Source organism: Crocodylus porosus, unplaced genomic scaffold, assembly GCF_001723895.1.
Source record: "Crocodylus porosus isolate Cpor-Errol unplaced genomic scaffold, CroPor_comp1, whole genome shotgun sequence".
Classification (NCBI taxonomy): domain Eukaryota; kingdom Metazoa; phylum Chordata; order Crocodylia; family Crocodylidae; genus Crocodylus; species Crocodylus porosus.
In genome coordinates, this window is record NW_017728943.1 from 52,277,392 (window position 1) to 52,297,252 (window position 19,861).

The 19,861-nt window shown below is 42.0% G+C and overlaps 1 protein-coding gene across 2 annotated transcripts in view; it reads right to left on the minus strand.

Annotated features, from left to right (window-relative positions):
* The window catches only part of TTC7A (tetratricopeptide repeat domain 7A), a 246,883-nt gene that overhangs the window by 133,492 nt on the left and 93,530 nt on the right, over nucleotides 1-19,861 (minus strand). For both annotated transcript variants that reach the window (XM_019549352.1, XM_019549351.1), the window contains 3 exons: nucleotides 19,716-19,833; nucleotides 9,378-9,435; nucleotides 5,213-5,285 (listed from right to left, as the gene is read on the minus strand). In XM_019549352.1, the coding sequence (XP_019404897.1) occupies nucleotides 5,213-5,285; nucleotides 9,378-9,435; nucleotides 19,716-19,833 (249 nt within the window). The remainder of the gene's footprint in view (nucleotides 1-5,212; nucleotides 5,286-9,377; nucleotides 9,436-19,715; nucleotides 19,834-19,861) is intronic.

Genomic DNA, 19,861 nt, shown 5'->3' on the forward strand with positions numbered 1-19,861 from the left:
CCTCTGAAGCTACATTGATTATAACTGGCTGACCAGCCCCAGTCTGGCTAACTTTGATATCAGCTGTGAATTAGAGATGATTAACTACAAATATTTGGTAAGTCTTCCATATTTTTAGTATTTGTAGGATGGGACGTTAAAAGAAAGGAGGAATTTATAGCAGAATCTCCAAAGAGAAAGAGAGGCCTGGACCAAAATACAACCTTTAAAGGAAGGGACAACCAACACAGGTTCATTAGAGGCAGATCCTGTCAGACCAACCTGGTGGCCTTCTATGACCAGGTTACAAAATCCTTGGATGCAGGGGTAGCAGCTGACAGTCTTTCGGGACTTTAGGAAGGCCTTCAACACTGTCTCTCACCCCGTTCTCATTAAAAAACTGGGGGACTGTGGCTTCGACAGTCAAATGGGTCACTAAATGGCTGGCGGGCCGCACTCAGGGAGTGGTGGCGGACGGGTCATTTTCGACTTGGACGGATGCGGGCAGTAGAGTCCCCCAGGGCTCGGTCCTTGGGCCTGCACTGTTCAACATCTTCATCAGCAACTTGGACAAGGGGGTAAATAGCACCCTGTTCAAATTCGCAGATGACACTAAGATGTGGGGGGAAGTGGACACTCTGGAAGGGAGGAATAGGCTGCAATCAGACCTAGACAGGTTACAGGGGTGGGCAGGTAAGAACAGGATGGGTTTCAACACTGACATGTGCAAGGTGATACACCTGGGGAAGAAGAACCAGCAGCAGACCTACAGCCTGGGGAACTCCCTTCTCGTCAGTGCAGAGGCAGAAAAGGATCTTGGAGTCATCACTGATGCCAAAATGACATGGGCCAATAGTGCGGGGACGCGGTCAGGAAGGCCAACCGTACCTTGTCATGCACCCACGGATGCACCTCAAGCAGGTCCAAGGAGGTGATCCTCCCCCTCTATGCGACATTGGTCAGGCCGCAGTTCAAGAGGGATGTGGACAACATGGAGAGGGTCCAGAGGAGGGCCACTCGCATGATTGGGGGCAGCAGAGCAGGCCCTACGAGGACAGACTAAGGGACCTGAACCTGTTCAGCCTCCCCAAGAGAAGGCTGAGGGGGGATCTAGTAGCCTGTTACAAACTAGTCAGGGGGGATCAGGAGGCATTGGGGGAGTCCCTGTTCCCCTGAGCACTGCCAGGAGTGACTAGAAATAACGGTCACAAGCTGGCAGAGGGTAGATTCAGGCTAGACATCAGGAGGCGCTGCTTCATGGTCAGGGCGGCTAGGATCAGGAACCAACTTCCAAGAGAAGTGGTGTTGGCTCCTACCCTGGGGGTCTTTAAGAGAAGGCTAGATGAACACCTTGCTGGGGTCATTTGACCCCAGTACTCTTTCCTGCCATGGCAGGGGTTCGGACTTGATGATCTGCTCAGGTCTCTTCCGACCCTACAAACCATGAAACTATGAAGAAAAGATTGAAATGTTTATCACTTGGGCACATACTGAACTCTTAATGAAAAGGAAGCTAGCAGACTTGCATGGACTGGGACTTCTATTGTTCCCAAAACTATAGGTCAGGACCTAAAGCTGATTCTCAACCAGCATGCTATAGCAATGAGATGCTATTAAGATTGTCATGGGGTACCATGCAATGTTAGCACTGCTGTGTGGACAACCATCTACACTTGATTCACAGGGTAAACCCAGAGATTTCAAAAGGAATCCAGTATCAGAAAACATTTTGAGCCTTCTGAGTCCTTTTTTTTTTTTTAAATATGGAAAATAATCGAGTGAAAGCTTAAAGCTCATATTTTTGAGGGGTACCTGAGTCTAACAAGGTTGAGAACCACTGACCTAGAAAGACCAAACGGGGTACAATGTAAGCAGTGCTACTCAGAAAGAGCAAGTGAGTGAGTGCAAGAGAGAAGACGACAATGAGTGTCTACACCAGCAGTTCCCAACCTCGGGTCGCGACCCAAATGAGGGCTGCAGTGGCAATACTGGCAGCGCTACACATAAAGGATGATCCGTGCCACTTGCCAGGAGCTCCTCTGCCCCAAGCTGCTGCACTCCATTCCCAGCAGTGGGTTGTGGAAAAAAAAGGTTGGGAATCACTGGTCTATACCCAACAGTCTCAACATTTTCTTCACACACACACACAACTGAGTTCTGATCTCTTCTTTACCATCACACACAAAATAGGATTTATGAGTCAATCAACCCTCCTTGAAACCATGTGCTTAAAAGGAATAACAGGCTGCGAGGGGAATAACTGGTAGATATATTCCAAACCTTTTATTGCTAACTTCCCTCACTGCTGAAGTACATGCACCATTCAAGCCTGTAGATGCTTTCTGAAAATTGCCACTTGAAACATCAGGTCTCTGCTGGCAGCCCACAGATGAAACTGATAAGTGAGAACTAATTCTCAGCTGCTGGCCCCTGGCTGCCTTTCCACCCCTGTTTTCCTGGGGAGGAAGGTCAAACCAAATCAAAAAGACATCAGTACAAGTTTTAAAATGCCTTGAAAACCTTACGTGTTCTTTTTATGGATCTGACATTGATTTACATGGTATTCAGGGCCAAAAAAAGGAATCGGCACCTACAATTAACAAGTGTTCTGACTCCTTCAAGTCATTTCCATGGAAACAGGCTGGCAAAAACAAGCTAGACTTTTAAAAGCTGCTTGCTTTTCAAAAATTCACTCTACCTTGTTTTTGCAGATCCCAACCCTATTATCATAGAAATAGGAAAAGAGACAGAACTAGCACCCTGGACTTGAAACTTGGAAGTCTCATTTGTAAACTTGTTTGGCTGACTTTCAACTGAGCCCTGCAGATGTTAGTAACCTCCAAGGCCAACACTGCTCTTCTCCTGCGAGCACTTCAAGACCGGGAAAAAAATAAAACAAGACTCTTCTTATGGATGAGGACATATTTGCATTCACTTGTATTTACTTGGGTGTTGCAGAAAGTGCTTTAATAGCCCAACCCAAAGCCTACCTGAATTCAAAGCAGAGTCTTCCCATTGATTTCAGTGGTCTTTGAATCAATCCATGAAAGGAAGTAGTGCCTTCAAATATACATGTCAAGTGTAACACCACCACTGACACTGATAGTTGAAAATTGACCCTTTTACCTGAGGGATCTTTTATAACCCAGTCCTTACATTGTATCCTTGCTTAGGTAACAGAGTAAACTTCAGGGTTTTCTGTTTCCTTTCCCCCTTCTCCTGTATTTACCAGACTTATTTTAAGCAAGTAGTAGAAAAATGACTGCTAGAAATATTCTATAGAGTCTTTTCAAGGTAGGAAGTTTTTTCAGCATCACTAATTCAGTCTACTTGTGGAACTGAAAAATCAGAACATTGCCATCTATTTCAGGAAGTTTTATGTCCATAATAAGGTGCCTTAGAAAAAGCTGAATAAGTGATCTTGATAATGAAAATAAGGTTTATTTATAAGAAAAGGTAAGATGTAATAGGCAAATGCATAAAACTGCACTTTCAATATCTTAGTAGTGTGATGCAGCCTGATGAAACCTTGAATTGTGACATTCAATAGTTAATAAAATCTGTCAAATACCGAGAGAGAGAAGAGAGAATAAGTTATCTTTCAGTTAATCAGAAAAAGACTATGTTAGATACTTTAAATAATTAAGGATATTAAAAATGCATTGCCAAATGCTTATCGTTAACTAGACTGGCAAAAGAAGAACAGGATATTTTACAGTGATCTAAAAATAAAGATGTCTCAGGTATCTCTGATCACTCCAAGCATGCATTAAAGATTTATTTCTCAGTAGATGGAGAAGAGGAACAGCAGGGCGGTAGGGGCCAAACTGACACAACATAACATGCAGGGTTCACACCTACAGAGGCAAGGGGCAGAATGTCAAGGACAAATCTGCAGGTGCAGCAGGAGACACAAAAGAGAGCAAGGGGGATGGAACAGACAGAACAAGTGGAAAAGGAAGACAAAACGCAACATATGAAATCTCACCTCTAAGAAAGACTAGAACCTTAGAAATAGACAGGGAGGATGAATCAAAGCTTGCTGTTTCAGTAAGGGGGCGGAGGGACAAATGATGACCAGAAAACCTCAGTTTTATTCTTTTTGAGGTCAGCCATGAAAAATATATCAATAAAAATATCCCTTTAGTATTTTAACTCCTCAAAGGAGCTAAGAAACCAGCAGATCAGACTGTCAGAGTGTATAGGCATAGAAAATAGAGTAGTTAGATTTTTTTTTTTATTAAAGACCCTAAGAAAACTGTATTGTGAGGTACACAGCAGACTGATGACAACGTTCAATAAGCTGTTTTAATTATCTATCCTGATGCATTAGTCCTTACAGAACACTGCTCTTATTATGAAAGGGTTGCAAAAGTGACATTAGTAAGAGTGTGCTCTCTTGGAACAATTAGTTTAACCCAATGAACAAATAGCTCACCTAATTAGCTCAGGAAAGTAAGAAGCATCTGTTTCACTCTGTAGTCAAAGACTAGACTAGAGAGAAATCTGCAGTGAACAGAAAGCCTGCCAAGGAAGGAAAATAAGCTGATGAAATTGCAAATCTAGCTAAAAGGGTTTCTAATAAAGTTCAGCTTTTTTGACAAAGGTCATCTGCTTTTAACAGAAAAGGCAAATCTTCTTAAACACAGCAAAGCACACTGTTAAAAAAGTCTGATTTTTTTTTAACCTAAAACCTGCAGTAACATCTGAGTGCTAAACAATGCTACCAAGGGCCACAGAAATCATAGTGGAAGGTACTCAAGCATGGAATAGGCAACTCCTTAATATATATAACTTGAGAATTTTAAGAGATTAAGAATTTTAAAAGTAATAAAAGAGACTTTTGGAGCCGACAGACCAGGAACAGGGCCTGGTTAAAAAATAGCAAACACCTCAGGTTTGGCCTTTGCCCTTCCTATGCACAGTTGCTTAGAGCAGAGAGTGCAGGGGACAGACAGAGATGAATCACTGGATAAATGCTTTTGGAAAGGCTTGACAACCAGGGTCATAGGACTGGGTTAAACGCCAGGCTAGGGAGTTCTTGCTTATTTGTTTTTTTGTTAAGGTGGATTTGAGTTAATGCTACTGCCCCTCCCTCCCTCCTTCTCTCCCTGCTTTCAAGAAAAGTCATTACTGAGTGTGACCAGGATTGGTTTTATTCTGCTGAGTCATTCCACTAGCTCCTAGCCAGGTGGTGGCTGACAGAATTGAAATTACCAGTCATGACACATACCTGTCTGACGAGAGCCAGCTGCATTGAGACGTAAAGGATGATTTGGTGGTCTTCAGGGGCCAGGTGATGTGCTCTTTAAGGACAACCAAACAACAAAAAAAAGGAAAGTGAAAAATCAGATTGTGCTTTTCATTATTTCCTCTACCAGAAAGAAGCCACAAATTATGCATAAATTTTAGAAAGCATATTTCAAGAGGAATTCTACAAGTGCAGAGCATATAGGAGCATATGAATGCTCTGCTGGCTGAGCCAAGCTCATGAAACAAGCAAGCAGGAACTGCTATAAAATCTAGATGCTTGGCATTTTTATACAGCCAGATGCGAAGCTTCTCTCATTTATTAAAAAAAACATGCTGACAATCTGCAAGAGATGATTTATGGCAGGATGTTTAGATACCTGACTATGACAGAGAAGAGGGAAGAGAGTGCAAATCATTTGCTCTCCATTCATGACCCACATACCTTTATAGCATTGTTTTAAGCAATTCATCCTGAATAAAAGCCTCAGACTAACTACCTTCTATTATTTCACCCAAGGCACAGCAGCAATACCCTAATATTTGAATAAAGGCTCTGATACAGGAAAGGGGTTGCTAATAAATAAAATGGCAATTTCTACTCTTAGTGCTGTTGTTCTTACTATTTGGATTCCATGAGCAAATAGCAGTCTGAAAATCAGCATCCCTGGCTCCCCAGTACCGGGCAGAATGCAAAATACATGGCTAGTATCAGCCTGGAAGAGCTTTCAGTCCAACTAGTCAAGACAGATTGAAGTTGGGAGTGAAATCAGACACAGAAAGAGAGCAAGTGACATGCCCAAAGACACGCACAGGTTAATGGCTGAGCCAAGAACGGAACCAAAATCTCTCAATACCCAGCTCAGTGCATTACTCCCACTAGGTTCTGCTGCTGCTTCTGGCAGTGCATATAATAAATGCCCGTCTACAGAACTACATGGAATAAGAATTTGTACTATCCTGAATAGAAAGCTTCACTTCCAACACAGCCCAGTCTACACATTTGCAAGGCTTTACTTTTTGTTTTATTTAGGAATGGGAAGAGACTTCTAAGCAGGCTCTCTCTATAACCACTGCCCCAGCCCTACAAAAGGCAAGTGTTAGGAAAAATACAATAAATGGGTTTCACCCAATCCTGACCTATGGGTTTCCTTACAGGATTTCTGAAGGGTCTCTCATATAACACTCTAAAATTTATTACCAACTCCATGCTGGCTAACAAACTCACCCTCCTCTCCCAGGTCTCTTTTACCACAATGCCCTTACCACAAGAGGAAAGGCTGATCATACTAAATAGATGTTTTCTAACTTTTTTGGGCTTTATTCCAAAGAAGAAGGAAGTCTGCACCTGTGCTACCCTGCCCAGAGGCAAGTGCAGTTGAAGAGTTTGTGAGGGAGAAATAAAAGACTGACAAGCCTGATGGCTAAGCACTGCCAAACTATTCATTCACTAATAAAAAGATTTAAGAGTTGCTGCAGGAAACACAAACCACACACTATGTCAATGGCAGTTACCACACAACTATAATCTTAGCCTGAGCTAAACTCTATTAAGCTGATGATTATAATGAATTGCTCCAAGACGGGCAAGTTTAATTTGGACAGAGTGTGCCCTTTATCTCTGCTGGTTTAGAACTGGCCTATGAACTCTTGGCTAGCATGATCCATACCAGTTCCAGGGATTAAGAGGTGACACTGGATACATTATACTGCAATGTGTCACAGAGAACTCAATTGATTTATTTATTTATTACACATAAACCTGTTCTATCTAGGTTACTGGAAGAGAAGGAACTGTTCTTTTTTAAAGTCCTTCTTATAAAGTCTGCAACAGCTCCTCTAACAATAGGCTAAAGGACTAAAAAGAAAGGAAGTCTTTCCCCAGTGTAGGGGGAACAATGATTAACAATGGTTTGGGAAAGAAAAAGAACTGCTACTTTGTTTCTCATCTTTAAATGGTATTAAAACAACAACAAAAACAAGCTGGTGAAACAAGGTTTCAGCCAAGAGATTCGTTTAAGGATGGCCACAGGCTCCTACACTCTGGGTTGTCAGAGTCTGCACGTACTTTGGAACTGAAAAACATGCAGACACTAAAGGGCACTATCTGGCCGACTCGCAGCACCCCTTGTCGGCTGTACTATGAACATCTCTACGGATATGGTTGGCTACAGGGTTGACTGCTTCTTAGCTAGAGTTAAGATACCATGAAAATAAGTCACTGCCAGTGGGAAAGGTCAAAGGATAAAAATAAATACGGTTAAAAAAGCAAAGCAGCACAGCAATTACATCTAAATAGCACAGTATGGGAGATGCTACATAGGAGTTAAGAACACGTGTTAGTTAAAGTGACAGATCTACTCTGAAAAGTGCCAAAATGCACCTTGTTACCCTTCAGAGCAACATGAATAAGGATCTGGAGACAAGTCTGCTGACTTTAGTGATAAAAATAAGTTTTTACTGCCATATACTCCTATTACCACTGCAGAGCCAACAGAGCTGAGAACGAGCGTGCTAGATTCTGCTCCTTCTTGTGTGACACCAACAGAATTGTTAACTAAGCTCTAGTTACAGGATCAATCAGTTACATCTGTGCAGTCTCAGAATACAACAGAGCTGTCTCAGGTGTTATGGAGGACAAAATTTGACCTACAGAATTTTTGTTACTGGTGCCAATATGTGAGAAGATAAGAAACAAGTCTGAGACAGATCCCACACTGAGCTTAGGTATCTTGACCATCACCTTAACATGGCTAAGATAGCTAGAGTTTGATGCAACTGGTTAAAGAAAAATACCATCATTTTCCTTACACTTACTGAGATGTGCTGAACTTGGGACCTTGCAAGGTCCTTCTTGTTACCTAAAGTGAAAATCAAAATCTTCAGAACTCCCACTCACTACCACCCATTCCTCAAGGCACTGAAATCTATAGCCATTTAAGCTTTTGAAATTAAAGTCTGCCAAGGTACCTAAAAGTTCTGCTTCTGGGCAGTCCAGAAGAATCTCAGTTTTAATAGTGCTGAGTAGCTCAGCATCTCTGTCACCTAAACCCCATCAGGACTCATAAACTATACTTTCTTCCATCTGTTTTGGAGCTCAATATAGCAGACATTTTTGGAGCATGACTAGTGGATTGAACTCCATACAAACTGCTGGAGCAGCTACTTCTTTCAAACCACAGTGAAAGGAAGCGCAGCAGTATCACCACCATGCTTTTATACCACCTGTTCGAGCAGGGGCTGGAACTCTGGTATCCTCTCTCTCAAGGAAACACCGTAATCACTAAGTTATGTTTGCTCCATGTTCCTCTCTGGCCAACTGAATCTTCAATTCCTTTTATGCAAAAGTGAAACTACGTCGAAGTTGATGTTTTTTCCACCTACTTCAGAACAGCAAACAGCCTGGTAGTTGGGGAACTGTCCTGGATACACAGAACAGTAGGTTTGAACTCCTCACCCACCCCCCAAAGCTGCATAGGGAATTGAACCTAGGTCTCCTCTCTCACCACCATCTACCTCTTCCTTTTGGTAGGAAGGGATGGAAAAAAAGTCATCCTTGCTCATATTTTTTGCTTAAAAAAAAAAGAAGGGACAAGGGCAGCAGTCTTAGGCACCTACATTTAGGAAAGGATTATGGAATTTTAATCTGTGAATCTGGAGCCAAGGGAGGCATACAGAATCAAGTACCTAAGTATCGAAGAGTAATATTATTTAAGAAATATCCAGGTCTTCATTGTCTTCTATTGAATGGGCTCCCAATTAAGCATGCTGACTGTTTTGGATCCTATACTAAGGATTCAGAATGCAATTTTTGCCTAACTCAGAGGTTGCAGATTCCTTTCTGGGAGCCAGATGCCGAAAGTCTCTTGGTGGATCTTGGGCATAATCCTCATGTTTGGCTTATTTTTAAGTTGTAAGTAGCTGTAAGCAGCCAAAGGACTCTTCTCAAGGAGTTGGCTTTTGACATTCCCCAACGATCCACTATATTCTTGCAATCAGTGGACTGGTTTAGAAGAATGACTGCCAGCATCTAAAAGACTTGTTAAACAGTAAGACACTGAAGCACGTTGCAGAGAATGAAATCGTTTTTAAAGGGAATTATTTTGGCTTCACATAAAAAGGGACACAAATATCAGTCAGGTTCTCACCTCTCCAAAGTCTGAAGTGCTTTCTTGTGTAATTCATCTTGATTGCACTTCAGGGTAGCTGCAGGATAAGACACAAAGTTACTCAACCATTGAACAGAGAATGCTTACAGTGCATTCTAAAAAACATAGCACAAAGCAACAGAAGCATATCAGCACCTGTATACATGGCTGTGAAAAGGCCAATAATGTTTTCAGTCAGACAAGACATAGAAAAAAAGAAATCTTTTTGTTATAACTAGGTCTACCTCCCATTACAAATATCTGGAATGCAAGTCTGAAGTGTTCACATTAAATGTGCTGTACATAATGGAGACTTTTTTTAAAACTAGAAACATGGGACAGAAACCAAATCCCAACAGACACAGCACTGTGACCAGGTTCTCAGGCAATAGGGCATTCCTTCTAAAACTACTGCAGCTCATTAAGCTGCTCTATTTTATGATATGTTAAATGTGCTTTATGGCCCCTAGTTGCTGCCCTTCCTTCCTTGCGGTTCCCAAGACTGTATCAGGTGTTAGCTCGGAGCACCTAAGAGCTGGCTCATTAGGTTCCATCTTCATTCTGTAATGAATTCAAAGCAAGTAAAAATAAAAACAATGAGAATGTTGAGGATCTTTGGAACCCAGTAGGAAACAAAGCTATAAAGATGTATATATGTGCAAGGGCTGGCAAATGGATGAAGTAATCAGGAATTAGAAAGAGGGGCTAGAGGGGTGAAAGACAAATGTAACAATTGTATCACTAGCACAGGATATCAATATCAGCTGCAACTCCTATGTCTGCATGATTACGGCAAAAGGTAATAAAACCCTTCCAACTTTAACCCTGCTTCTTTCAGAGTCAAAATTAGTGCAATTTAGCTTGCTTGTATACTGCAAGCTCTTGGAGATCCTATTCACATAACACTCCCAAGCACAAACCCCTTTCCCCCTTCCAGAGCACCTAAAATGTGTGCTTGTCCACACCCTAAAAGCAATTAATCTCATATTCATAGAAGTAGGGTCGGAAGGAACCTTGTAGATCATGAAGTCTGACAACCTGCCCTGGGCAGGAGAGAAAACCAGGCTCAAATGACCCCAGCCAGGTAGACGCCAAGCCTCCTCTTAAAGACCCCGTAGGAGCCATCACCACTTCCCTTGGAAGTTGATTCCAGATCCTAGCCCCCCTGATTGTGAAGTAGTGCCTTCGGATGTCTAGTCTAAACCTACTCTCTAACAACTTGTGGCCGTTATTTCTTGTTACCCCGGGGGGTGCTCGGGGGAACAAGGTCTCTCCCAAACCCTGCTGGTCCCCCCTAGTGAGTTTATAGATGGCCACCAGTTCCCCCCTCAGCCTTCTCTTACGAAGGCTGAACAGGTTAAGGTCCCGTAGCCTCTCTTCGTAGGGTCTGCCCTGCTGTCTCTGGACCATGCAGGTGGCCCTCCTCTGGACCCTCTCAATGCTGTCCACATCCCTCCTGAAGTGCAGCACCCAGAACTGAACACAGTACTCCAGCTGCAACCTGACCAGTGTCAAATAGAGGGGAAGGATCACCTCCTTGGCCCTGCTTGATGTGGATGCACAACATGGTACGGTTAGCCCTACTGACCATGACTCACATTGTCAGCCCACGTTCATCTTGGAGTCAATAATGACTCCAAGATCTCTTTCTGCCACCGTGCTCTTGAGAAGGGAGTTTCCTAGCTTATAAGTATGCTGCTGGTTCCTACTGCCCAAGAGCAGCACTCTGCACTTGTCAGTATTGAAACCCATCCTATTTTCATTAGCCCACCCCTGTAACCTGTCCAGGTCCTGCTGTAATCTGTCCTTCCCTACTAGCATGCCCACCTCACCCCAAATCTTGGTATCGTCAGCAAATTTAAACAGGCTGCTGTTTAATCTTTACTGGATACTAAAGAGGATCCACACTGAAGAATTAAGGAGGCTTGCTTTGTTAGAATCTAAACCACCTGCACAATAGGACAGGGTGTCTGAAAGCACTGTTCTCTATTAAGCTGGCCAATCATACTGTTTTCCAGTCCTCAGAATCCTCGTAATAACAGTGGTTTCTTGGTATAAGAGACACAAACGTGCAAGCTGTTGATCAATAGTGTGAAGCAATAATTATTGTTTAGCAATTACTGAACATCAGTGTATTCATTTATCTGGTTCTCCACGACTTCAGATGATAGAAGTGGTAGAAACCAAATGACTGACGGGTATATGGCAGGGCTGTCCAACTGATGTGCATCCTGCAAGGGCTTATATATTGCCACCCCTGGATTCCCACTCAGCCACTGCTCCCCCCACCCACAATTTCTTTGGCTGCACAAGCAGACAGGTCTCTGGATTCGTCCTCTGTTTGGTTTCCCTATCCCCGCCCCAGGTGGTGGGCTGGGGTGAGGCAGCGCAGCATGGTACAGCCCACAATGCTGGCCCCATAGCACAAAAGGTGAGAGGCAATGGTGGAGCCTATAGGCAGAAATCTTAGGGTAAGGCAGGGCAATGCAAAGTATCCTAACAGGCATAATCCAGAGGTATGATGTAAAAAAAAGACAAAAAGGATTTTTGCTCATCTGAAAATTTCAGATAACCAGTTTCTTCTGAGTTTCTAAGTTCAAATGTGCCATTCTCTAAAGCGCTGTCCAGTGCAGTGAAAAAGCAGAACATGGATGAGTTTGATAATACCATGACGGAAGCATTTTCTAAGCTAACATGGTTATCAAAATAGGGCTGAGAGGATTGTTAAAGCTCTTCTCCAAGACCCTCCAACAACTCTTCAGCACTCTGCTTTCCTGCTAGTCTTCAGATGCAAAAAAAACTGCAAAGTGATTATGCCACAAGACATTATGGCAAAGATTTGATAAGAAAATTGTTTCGTTATTTTGCTAACAACATAAGCTTGAAAGCATCACAAAATGAGCTGTTTAAATAAATGCCTGGAACACTTCACCCTTCATGTTTTCCTCCAGAAAGACTAAAAATTCAGGTGTACTATCAGTTACTGCAAGTGAAGAAACAAGAGAAAAATTAAAAGGAAAAACAAAAAGGATTAATGTTGACATCAGTTTAAAATGGCTTATAAGGCTTTAAAATGGATTTAGTAATGGCTACAAGCATTTAGTAATGGCTACAGCATCCAGGAGAAAAATGTGATCTCATACCTCACTTATGACAGAATCACAGAATGTTGCTAGATATGTTATCCATAATTTGGAGACAGAAAAAGCATGTGCTATGTGCTCAGGCAATGAAAATAAAATAAAGAAGTTTAGAAAATGTATTGGGTGCAATCCTCCCTGCACCTGAATTATACTTGAATAGTTCAGCCTACTATTTACTGCATTCACTCAAATCTAAGATGACCTTGAATTTAAGACGCCCCACCAGTAATTAGATTCTATACATGGAAACTTTATAAATTTGTTATAATCTTCCATGTATAGAATCTAATTATTTCATCTTTACTTCACGCCCTCTCCTACCACTGCTACAGGGGGAAGGCAAACAGCTGGGATGGGGGAAATCAAACAGCTTTTCCCCTGCTTGTGCCTGCCCCTCTGCTTGCTCCCCCTGCCTCTCCTCCCCCATACCCTCTCCTCCTCCAGCCTGTGCTTTCTCCCTCTCCTTCCCCACCCCCCTCCAGCCTCTTCTCCCCCTTCTCCCCTCTTACCCCTGCTCCATGCCTGCAGGCTCCATTCCCATTCTAGCCTGGGGCACGGAACATGGCCCTAGCCCAGCCCTCATAGCTAGGGACCTACAGAAATCACAGCAGAAGTTCACTGCATGGCAGTTCATTTAATCTTGCAGTTTCCCCTCATGGCTCCCTCCCCGTGTTAAATGGGAGAAAACGCCTTGTCTTAGAATCCAGTAAATACAATATCTCTCACCTAGAAAGTATCACCAGTTAAAAGTATGCTGTGGAGTTTCAGAACTTCTTTCATAACTAACCAACTTTGAGGCTGATGGTTGAGAGGAAAAAAAGGAGAGACTGGCATGTCTTATCCTGAGAAGCAGCACCACACTAACAGGGCTATGCTGCTTCTGGTACAGGAGCTAGCTCAGATATCTACACAGCACTGCATTATGCCATGGCATTGGTGAGGTGTTGGGTCGGGGGGGGATGTGCCTCCCCAGATTTCTGAGTCAATGGCAGGACACAGGCACAGGCTGCAGCCTGGCTGGAGCCAGAGCCTGGCAGTAGCGCAAACTGTGCCGCCTCACTACGGTGGCAGCACAGAGCTGTGCCCCCACACTGGTAGCACTTATGGAAAATGGAAAAACTTCTAGCAGAGCTCTTGGATGTTTACAGGTTTTAGATCATGTCATCTACTGTAGCTCCACTTGATGCAGTATAGTTCAAATAGAATCTAGTTTTTTCTACCCAGCTGCCAATAGCATACTGAAATCTGAGCTGGCAATGAGGAAGGCATGTGAACAAAACACACAACCTAGTTCACACAGAGAAAGATTAAACTTGTGAAAACAACCGAAGCTCATTTCAAAAGAACGTTACACATTATAGGCTGAAGATACAACTGCCACAGCGGAAATGTCCCAGTGGAAATGTAGCTTAATCTGAATTAAAACGAAACAACCCCTGCCTTCCCCAAATGATAGTGAGAAGTGGTTCAGAACAGCTATGGAACTGTTCTATTACTAACAGCCATAATGCCCAATTCCAAATACAAGGGTCTCAGAAAAGCAAGTGGCTGAAACAGGGCCAACAAAGTTAACCTGATGCTCTTTCCTTTCTTTTAGTACTTAAGCCTATGATTGCAAAGGAGTCTGTGTTGAATTTCTAATGTTTTGAGCAATGAAACCCAGGAATTAAATGCTAGAAGACAAATGGCTGAATTCAAAACGTCAATTTTGAAAAAAACTTATACATTTATACAGTCACCTCAACATGAACTGAATGCATTTTTTGCATATTTGGATTAGTTTGGGAGGAAACTTGTAAAAGCCTGGGTGCTAAAAAACTAAATATATTGGGATAAAATATAATAAATTTGTACCTAATGGCAGATACAAGAGGGGAAGATCTTAGTAATGAGTAGACTGGGAATACACTTACTATGTTCTTGTGTTTTTCTGTCAGAACTGCAAACTCTTAAAATCACAGATCATATATTTACATAATTGGGTAATACAGAGAGAGAGATATGAAGTCAATTGTACAGCTGAGTGTTTGCGTTCCATTTCACAAAACGTATATAGTTTTTCCTCCCCCATTTCCTTTTTCCCTAGAATAAATAGAAGCGGGATGTTTGGGGGGTGGGAAAAGTCAAACATTTTGTTTAGATCAATGCATTACACTGGTGATGCATATGAACAACCAGCTAAGTGAAAATCATTTATTATCATTATTAATTTATTATCATTATTAGGAAGGTCCAGCAGACTAATAAAGACAGCACAGGTAGGGGCACAGGACATTTATAAACATACTTTTTTGTCCCACGACTCTCTGGAGATCTGGTGGGTCGCAGCAGACTCGATTAATCAAGTCTGCTCTGCACATGAACTGATATACAACTGCATGCAATGCAGCACAGTGTGTAAGTGGCGAAATGCAGCGCACAGAAAATGGTGACAGTGTGCTTTTGAACTAAAACACCTCCAAGGTGTTTTAGTTCAAAAGTGTGCTGATGCCATTTTCTCAGCACTGATGCACATTTTGCCACTTATACAACTGCATGCACCGCAGTGCTGGACACTTTTAAAAGCGCCTGGTGCTGCGGCACAAGCAAATGCCCACAGAGCCCAGAGCTTTTGTTGATGGTCCAAAACCTCAGCATACATTTCTTTAACTGTCAGGCTGCAAAATAAGACTTTACATCTGTCCCAGAAGAAAGCCTTTTGTCCTGTGATTCTATAGCCATATAATTCCACTGATGCACCTGAAGTCCCTCTGAAGTGGGATAAAAGGTACTAATGCTTTTCCCCCAGGATGTGGCTGTCAGGTTACTGTGCTTTTTCCCCAAGATGATCTGGCCAGGCTGTGCGCTCTCACTAGCCACCTACTGGCAGAGGAGCAGCAATGCAACCTGGAAAAGAGACTTGTAAATGATGTGGCATGCCTAATTTGATCCAAGTCAAACACTGGGATAAATCAGGACTGCCTCAGACAAGATGTTTATTTACATCCTTAGGCTACAAGTCTCGTAAACAACTTAGTGACCCAAATCTCATTTTCAAAAATGCCCTAGGCACTCTGGATATAGACATGCATGTTACAGTGAAGGCATGGACAGAAGTAACCACCAAAATGTTTTGAAAGAATGGGTGTACACGCGCAGCTAAAGTGCTCCAAAATAGTATCTTTTGAAAGTATTGCAGTTCTTTTTATGTGTATATGGGGGCTGAAGAGAGAACAGGGTGGACAGTGTGTAGGCTGACTGACACTCTACAGCTGCCAGGTCCTGCTTCCCTGATGCTGGCTGCTCCAGCACTAGGAATCGAACACTGCCCCCAAGGCCAGGCTCTTCAGCCCCAGTCCACTTTACTCCTCATCTCTGGCAAGAGGAATACAGGAGGTAGAGGGAACTGGGGCTGGAGAGTCAGAAGCCTGGCAGCAGAGAGCTGGGGAGCCCCTCCCACAGCTCCTCCAGAGACATCCTCCACTCCTTCTGTAATGGCTGCATTTTGAAATACTCTAGAGCCATCACATGGGTCACACATGTCCTCCAGTTGAAATATTTCCTTTCTGAAGCATTTCCAAGTGTGTTTCACTTGGAAATGTTTCAAAAGGGACTTACTTCTATGCACAACCAGAGTTACAAGGGAATGGGACATAGCATGAGTCAGCTGCTATGTTACCACAGTAACTGTCCATATGCCTGCTTTCTCCTCTCAGGAAGTGAAATTTGAATGGATGTTTACCCCTCTTAGTCAAACAGGGCTATGTCACTGCAGAGGGTAAGGCAGGACAAAAGGATAACTGCCCTGGGGCAACCAACATACACTAAGTCTCTGCCCCCTTTTAACTCATTCCATTTTCTTCATTCATCCAGACTGTTCAGAGAGTAAGCCTTACAGATACAGTCCATAGGACTTTGGTGCTCAAGTGTCAGATCTCCAAAAGTACCTAGACTCCTTTTAAAAATACAAGGTATGTTTGTTCAATGGCTTTGAAAACGTTAACTTAATTGAGTTTCCTATATACTGCAGCCCTGCATTCTTGTTACTATATATCAAATATGAAAGAATGCAATTTGAATATTGGTCTCCAGATAAGCAATTTAGAGCTGGTTCAGTGCCTGCAGCTTTTTTACATTAGCTTGTGCCCTCAATACGCTTGGTATAAGTTATTCTGGAAAGCTAGGGAAACATTTCCAAGTCTGTCCCTGATCTGTGATAATATATCTAAAGTTCTCAACAGACACAAGAATGCTGTTCTTTTTCTTCATTTCAACATTCTGAATATGCTTGAGGGGGAAGTCTGGTAAAAACCTAGGAAGATTTAACAATCAGGCAGCCACTACAAAAAGGACTTGCATTTTACAATGTATTCTGTGCTTGGTGATTTTTTCCATCCTTGTCAGGCCTTAAGTTCATCCCACCTTCTTTTGTCTTATATGAATTCAGCATGAGACCCAAGGGAAGCAGAGTTAGCCCTACCAGGCAATGTCAAAACTGGGACAGCAGGAAAATGCTTCAGCAGGAACGTATCAAAACAGAGTTCAGCCATACAGAGAAATATCAGCTCACACTGTGAGCAAAGCAAGATTGTACTTGCTGAGAATGAAGGAAAAATGGTGGTGTTATTCACTGGGTCCACAATACCCCTCTGCTCTAATGCATGTACGGTGACTTTTTTGGAGATTACTCAAAAGAGTTAGCAATGTTTTAATGATATTCAGAATGGTTCCCCCTCATCCAGCTTCACTAAAGGAAGTCATACTGAAAAGCAAACAAGGCATAAGGCAAAGTCTGTATGGCTCTTAAGCCTCCATCATATAAGATGTTACTAAACACATGATAAAGTAGAAGTTAAAAAGAGGAAGCCTAATCATTGCCAGAAAATATCTTGACATTCTCCTGTGAATTTTGCAAAAAGGCAGGTCAAGTGCTTCTGAAAATGTGTTAGCTAGCACTGAATCAGTCAGAAGTCAATTTAAATGTAAAGTTACAAAAGTTAACATTTTATACACACATACACGTTACATTTTGTGGTCACATTTGTCATTATGACTCTGTTTATACGTGCACAGACCCCAAATAGACACATTACCATTTCTCAGTATAAAACAAGGGGATTATAGAGAAGTTCAATTCTCCTTTTTTCATCTCCTTCAACTCTTATTTCTTTGTTATGATAAATGTTGTATTCTTCCTATGGCATTTCATAAAAATGTTCCTTCAGTACCGATTTGGCCTTTTCTGCTAAAATGCCATGATATTCATATATTTGTTACCAAATACATTTCATGGATTTTAAACCACTTTATTAAAAGATAATCTCAAAGAAGAATAAGAAATAAGATCCCCTAAAAGAATTTGCCATTTGAAAATGGTGGCCCTCTAGTTTAAAAAAAAACAACAAACATGGTCTGAGAACCAGAAAGTCCATCCTTTTTTTATGGAATCCAGAAGCAAACTTGGATACAAATGCAGATCTGCAATAGGGAGAGTTATATATTTATTTAAAGGGACATGCTGTATGTCAGAACATTCTGAAACCCCGTTAACCTCTTGGAATAAAAGAAAAAAAAAAGTCTCAGGTTCCACAACAGAAGGCCTTAAAATCCTCATCGCTGTTCAGGACATATTTTCATCGTCATTACAGAGTCCAACAGACTCTTCCACAACTTGACTCTTCAGAAGTCTATTAATAAAGTTTCAGCACAGAGGATATCTACACCTTACTATTTATTAATAGACAAAACTTCAACCTCTGAAAACAGTCTCTGGGATCCTGTACAATCTTAGAAACAAGCTAAACAAAATCTGGGCATGTTGCCTTGAGGAACTAGGCCACTATTCCAGACTCTTAATGTTTTAAGGCACTTCAGAAAATAGGGGAAAGTTCAGGCTGGTAAGGACATAGGGCTATGGATATCAACTTTCTGAAAGGAACTAATTTGGGGAGGCAAACAACAAAAGGAGAGAGATGTGTTGGAGTGAGGCTACAGCAGTGATGGTTGAAGGAATATGCGACAGGCATGGAGTTTTGGGGGAGATATCTTTTATTGGCTATTGTTTTATAGGGAGTAAGACTTATTTAACATATTACAAGCTATTGGAAGGGCTCGTCTCTGAATCCTTGCCCTTTGGATCCTATGTATATGGTTGGAAAATCGCAGTGGGTTGTACTGCTGAAGAATAGGATCTATTTGATGAAGACAATCAACAAGGAGCAGCGCTCTGTTGAAGGGCTGCCTGGGAAAGTGCTGTAGTCACTGACTGCACTGCACAGCAAGATCTTCTGTAAATGACCTGCCACAGGAACAACAAATTCCTTCCAACAAGCAAGTCCAAAACAAAGTGAATGTGGATGGATCTGGTGCAAAAGAGGGCACAACTGGAACACAAAGAGATTTAGTCATTACTGAAACAAACTAGGTTGGAATACTACTAATGGAGTCCCAGCAGAAATTAAGAAAGCTACTCCATGCTGCAAGACTGGTGATAAACAGAGGTAGAAATCCTTCCTGATCCCTATGCAATGGGCTGTCAAATACTTTGCATCTTCATACACTGACTTTTCAGAGTCTTCATTCAATATTAACACACAATGATCAGCATTCACTTAACACACTCAGTTCAAAGCTCTGTACAAACATATTTCCAGGTCAATATCCACTACATGCACAGATTGTCTCCCTGGTCTTCTCCTGACCATTTCCCCCCAATGCCAGGAGAAGCAGAAGCACAGAAATCTAAGGAAATCAAGTGATTTCCTCAGATCTACCGAGTCAGATTCAGCCAGAAGTTGAGTGAAGGAGTTCATAGTTTCAGCCCTTAGACCATGCTTCTCTGAGATTTACAAATAGGTAACAACATGTGAAAATTTATAGGAAACTGGATTTTACTGTGCAAATAAATGACATCTGGAAAAATTATTACAAATATTCAATTAAAGTGCCACCCCACCCAAGAACTGTTAGCCAGAATAAATGCAACTTCTTCTCAAACTATTAGGAAACCTGATCAAAAGTTTATTTTTGCATTTAATAAAAAGAAAATTCCATGTTTTCTATCAAAACAGATGTTCAGAAGCCAATGTATAGTCTCCCTGGGCCCAGCAGTTTGATTACCTTCCATGATCTGCCACAGTTTAGCCTTTAATAAATTTCTGTTGCATATACTGAAGACTTAGAATGGCTGCTTTATGTACAATGTAAGATAATTTACCATCAGTAGCTTGAAGACTGTATGTCAGCCCCAGAGCCAGATAACCCTTCGCGAGGAACTCTCCAGTATCCTCACCTAGGTCTATCACTATCTTGGCAAAACGTTCTCCTTCCTCCAGCTGTAAGAGAGAAGGTAAAATGAGAAAC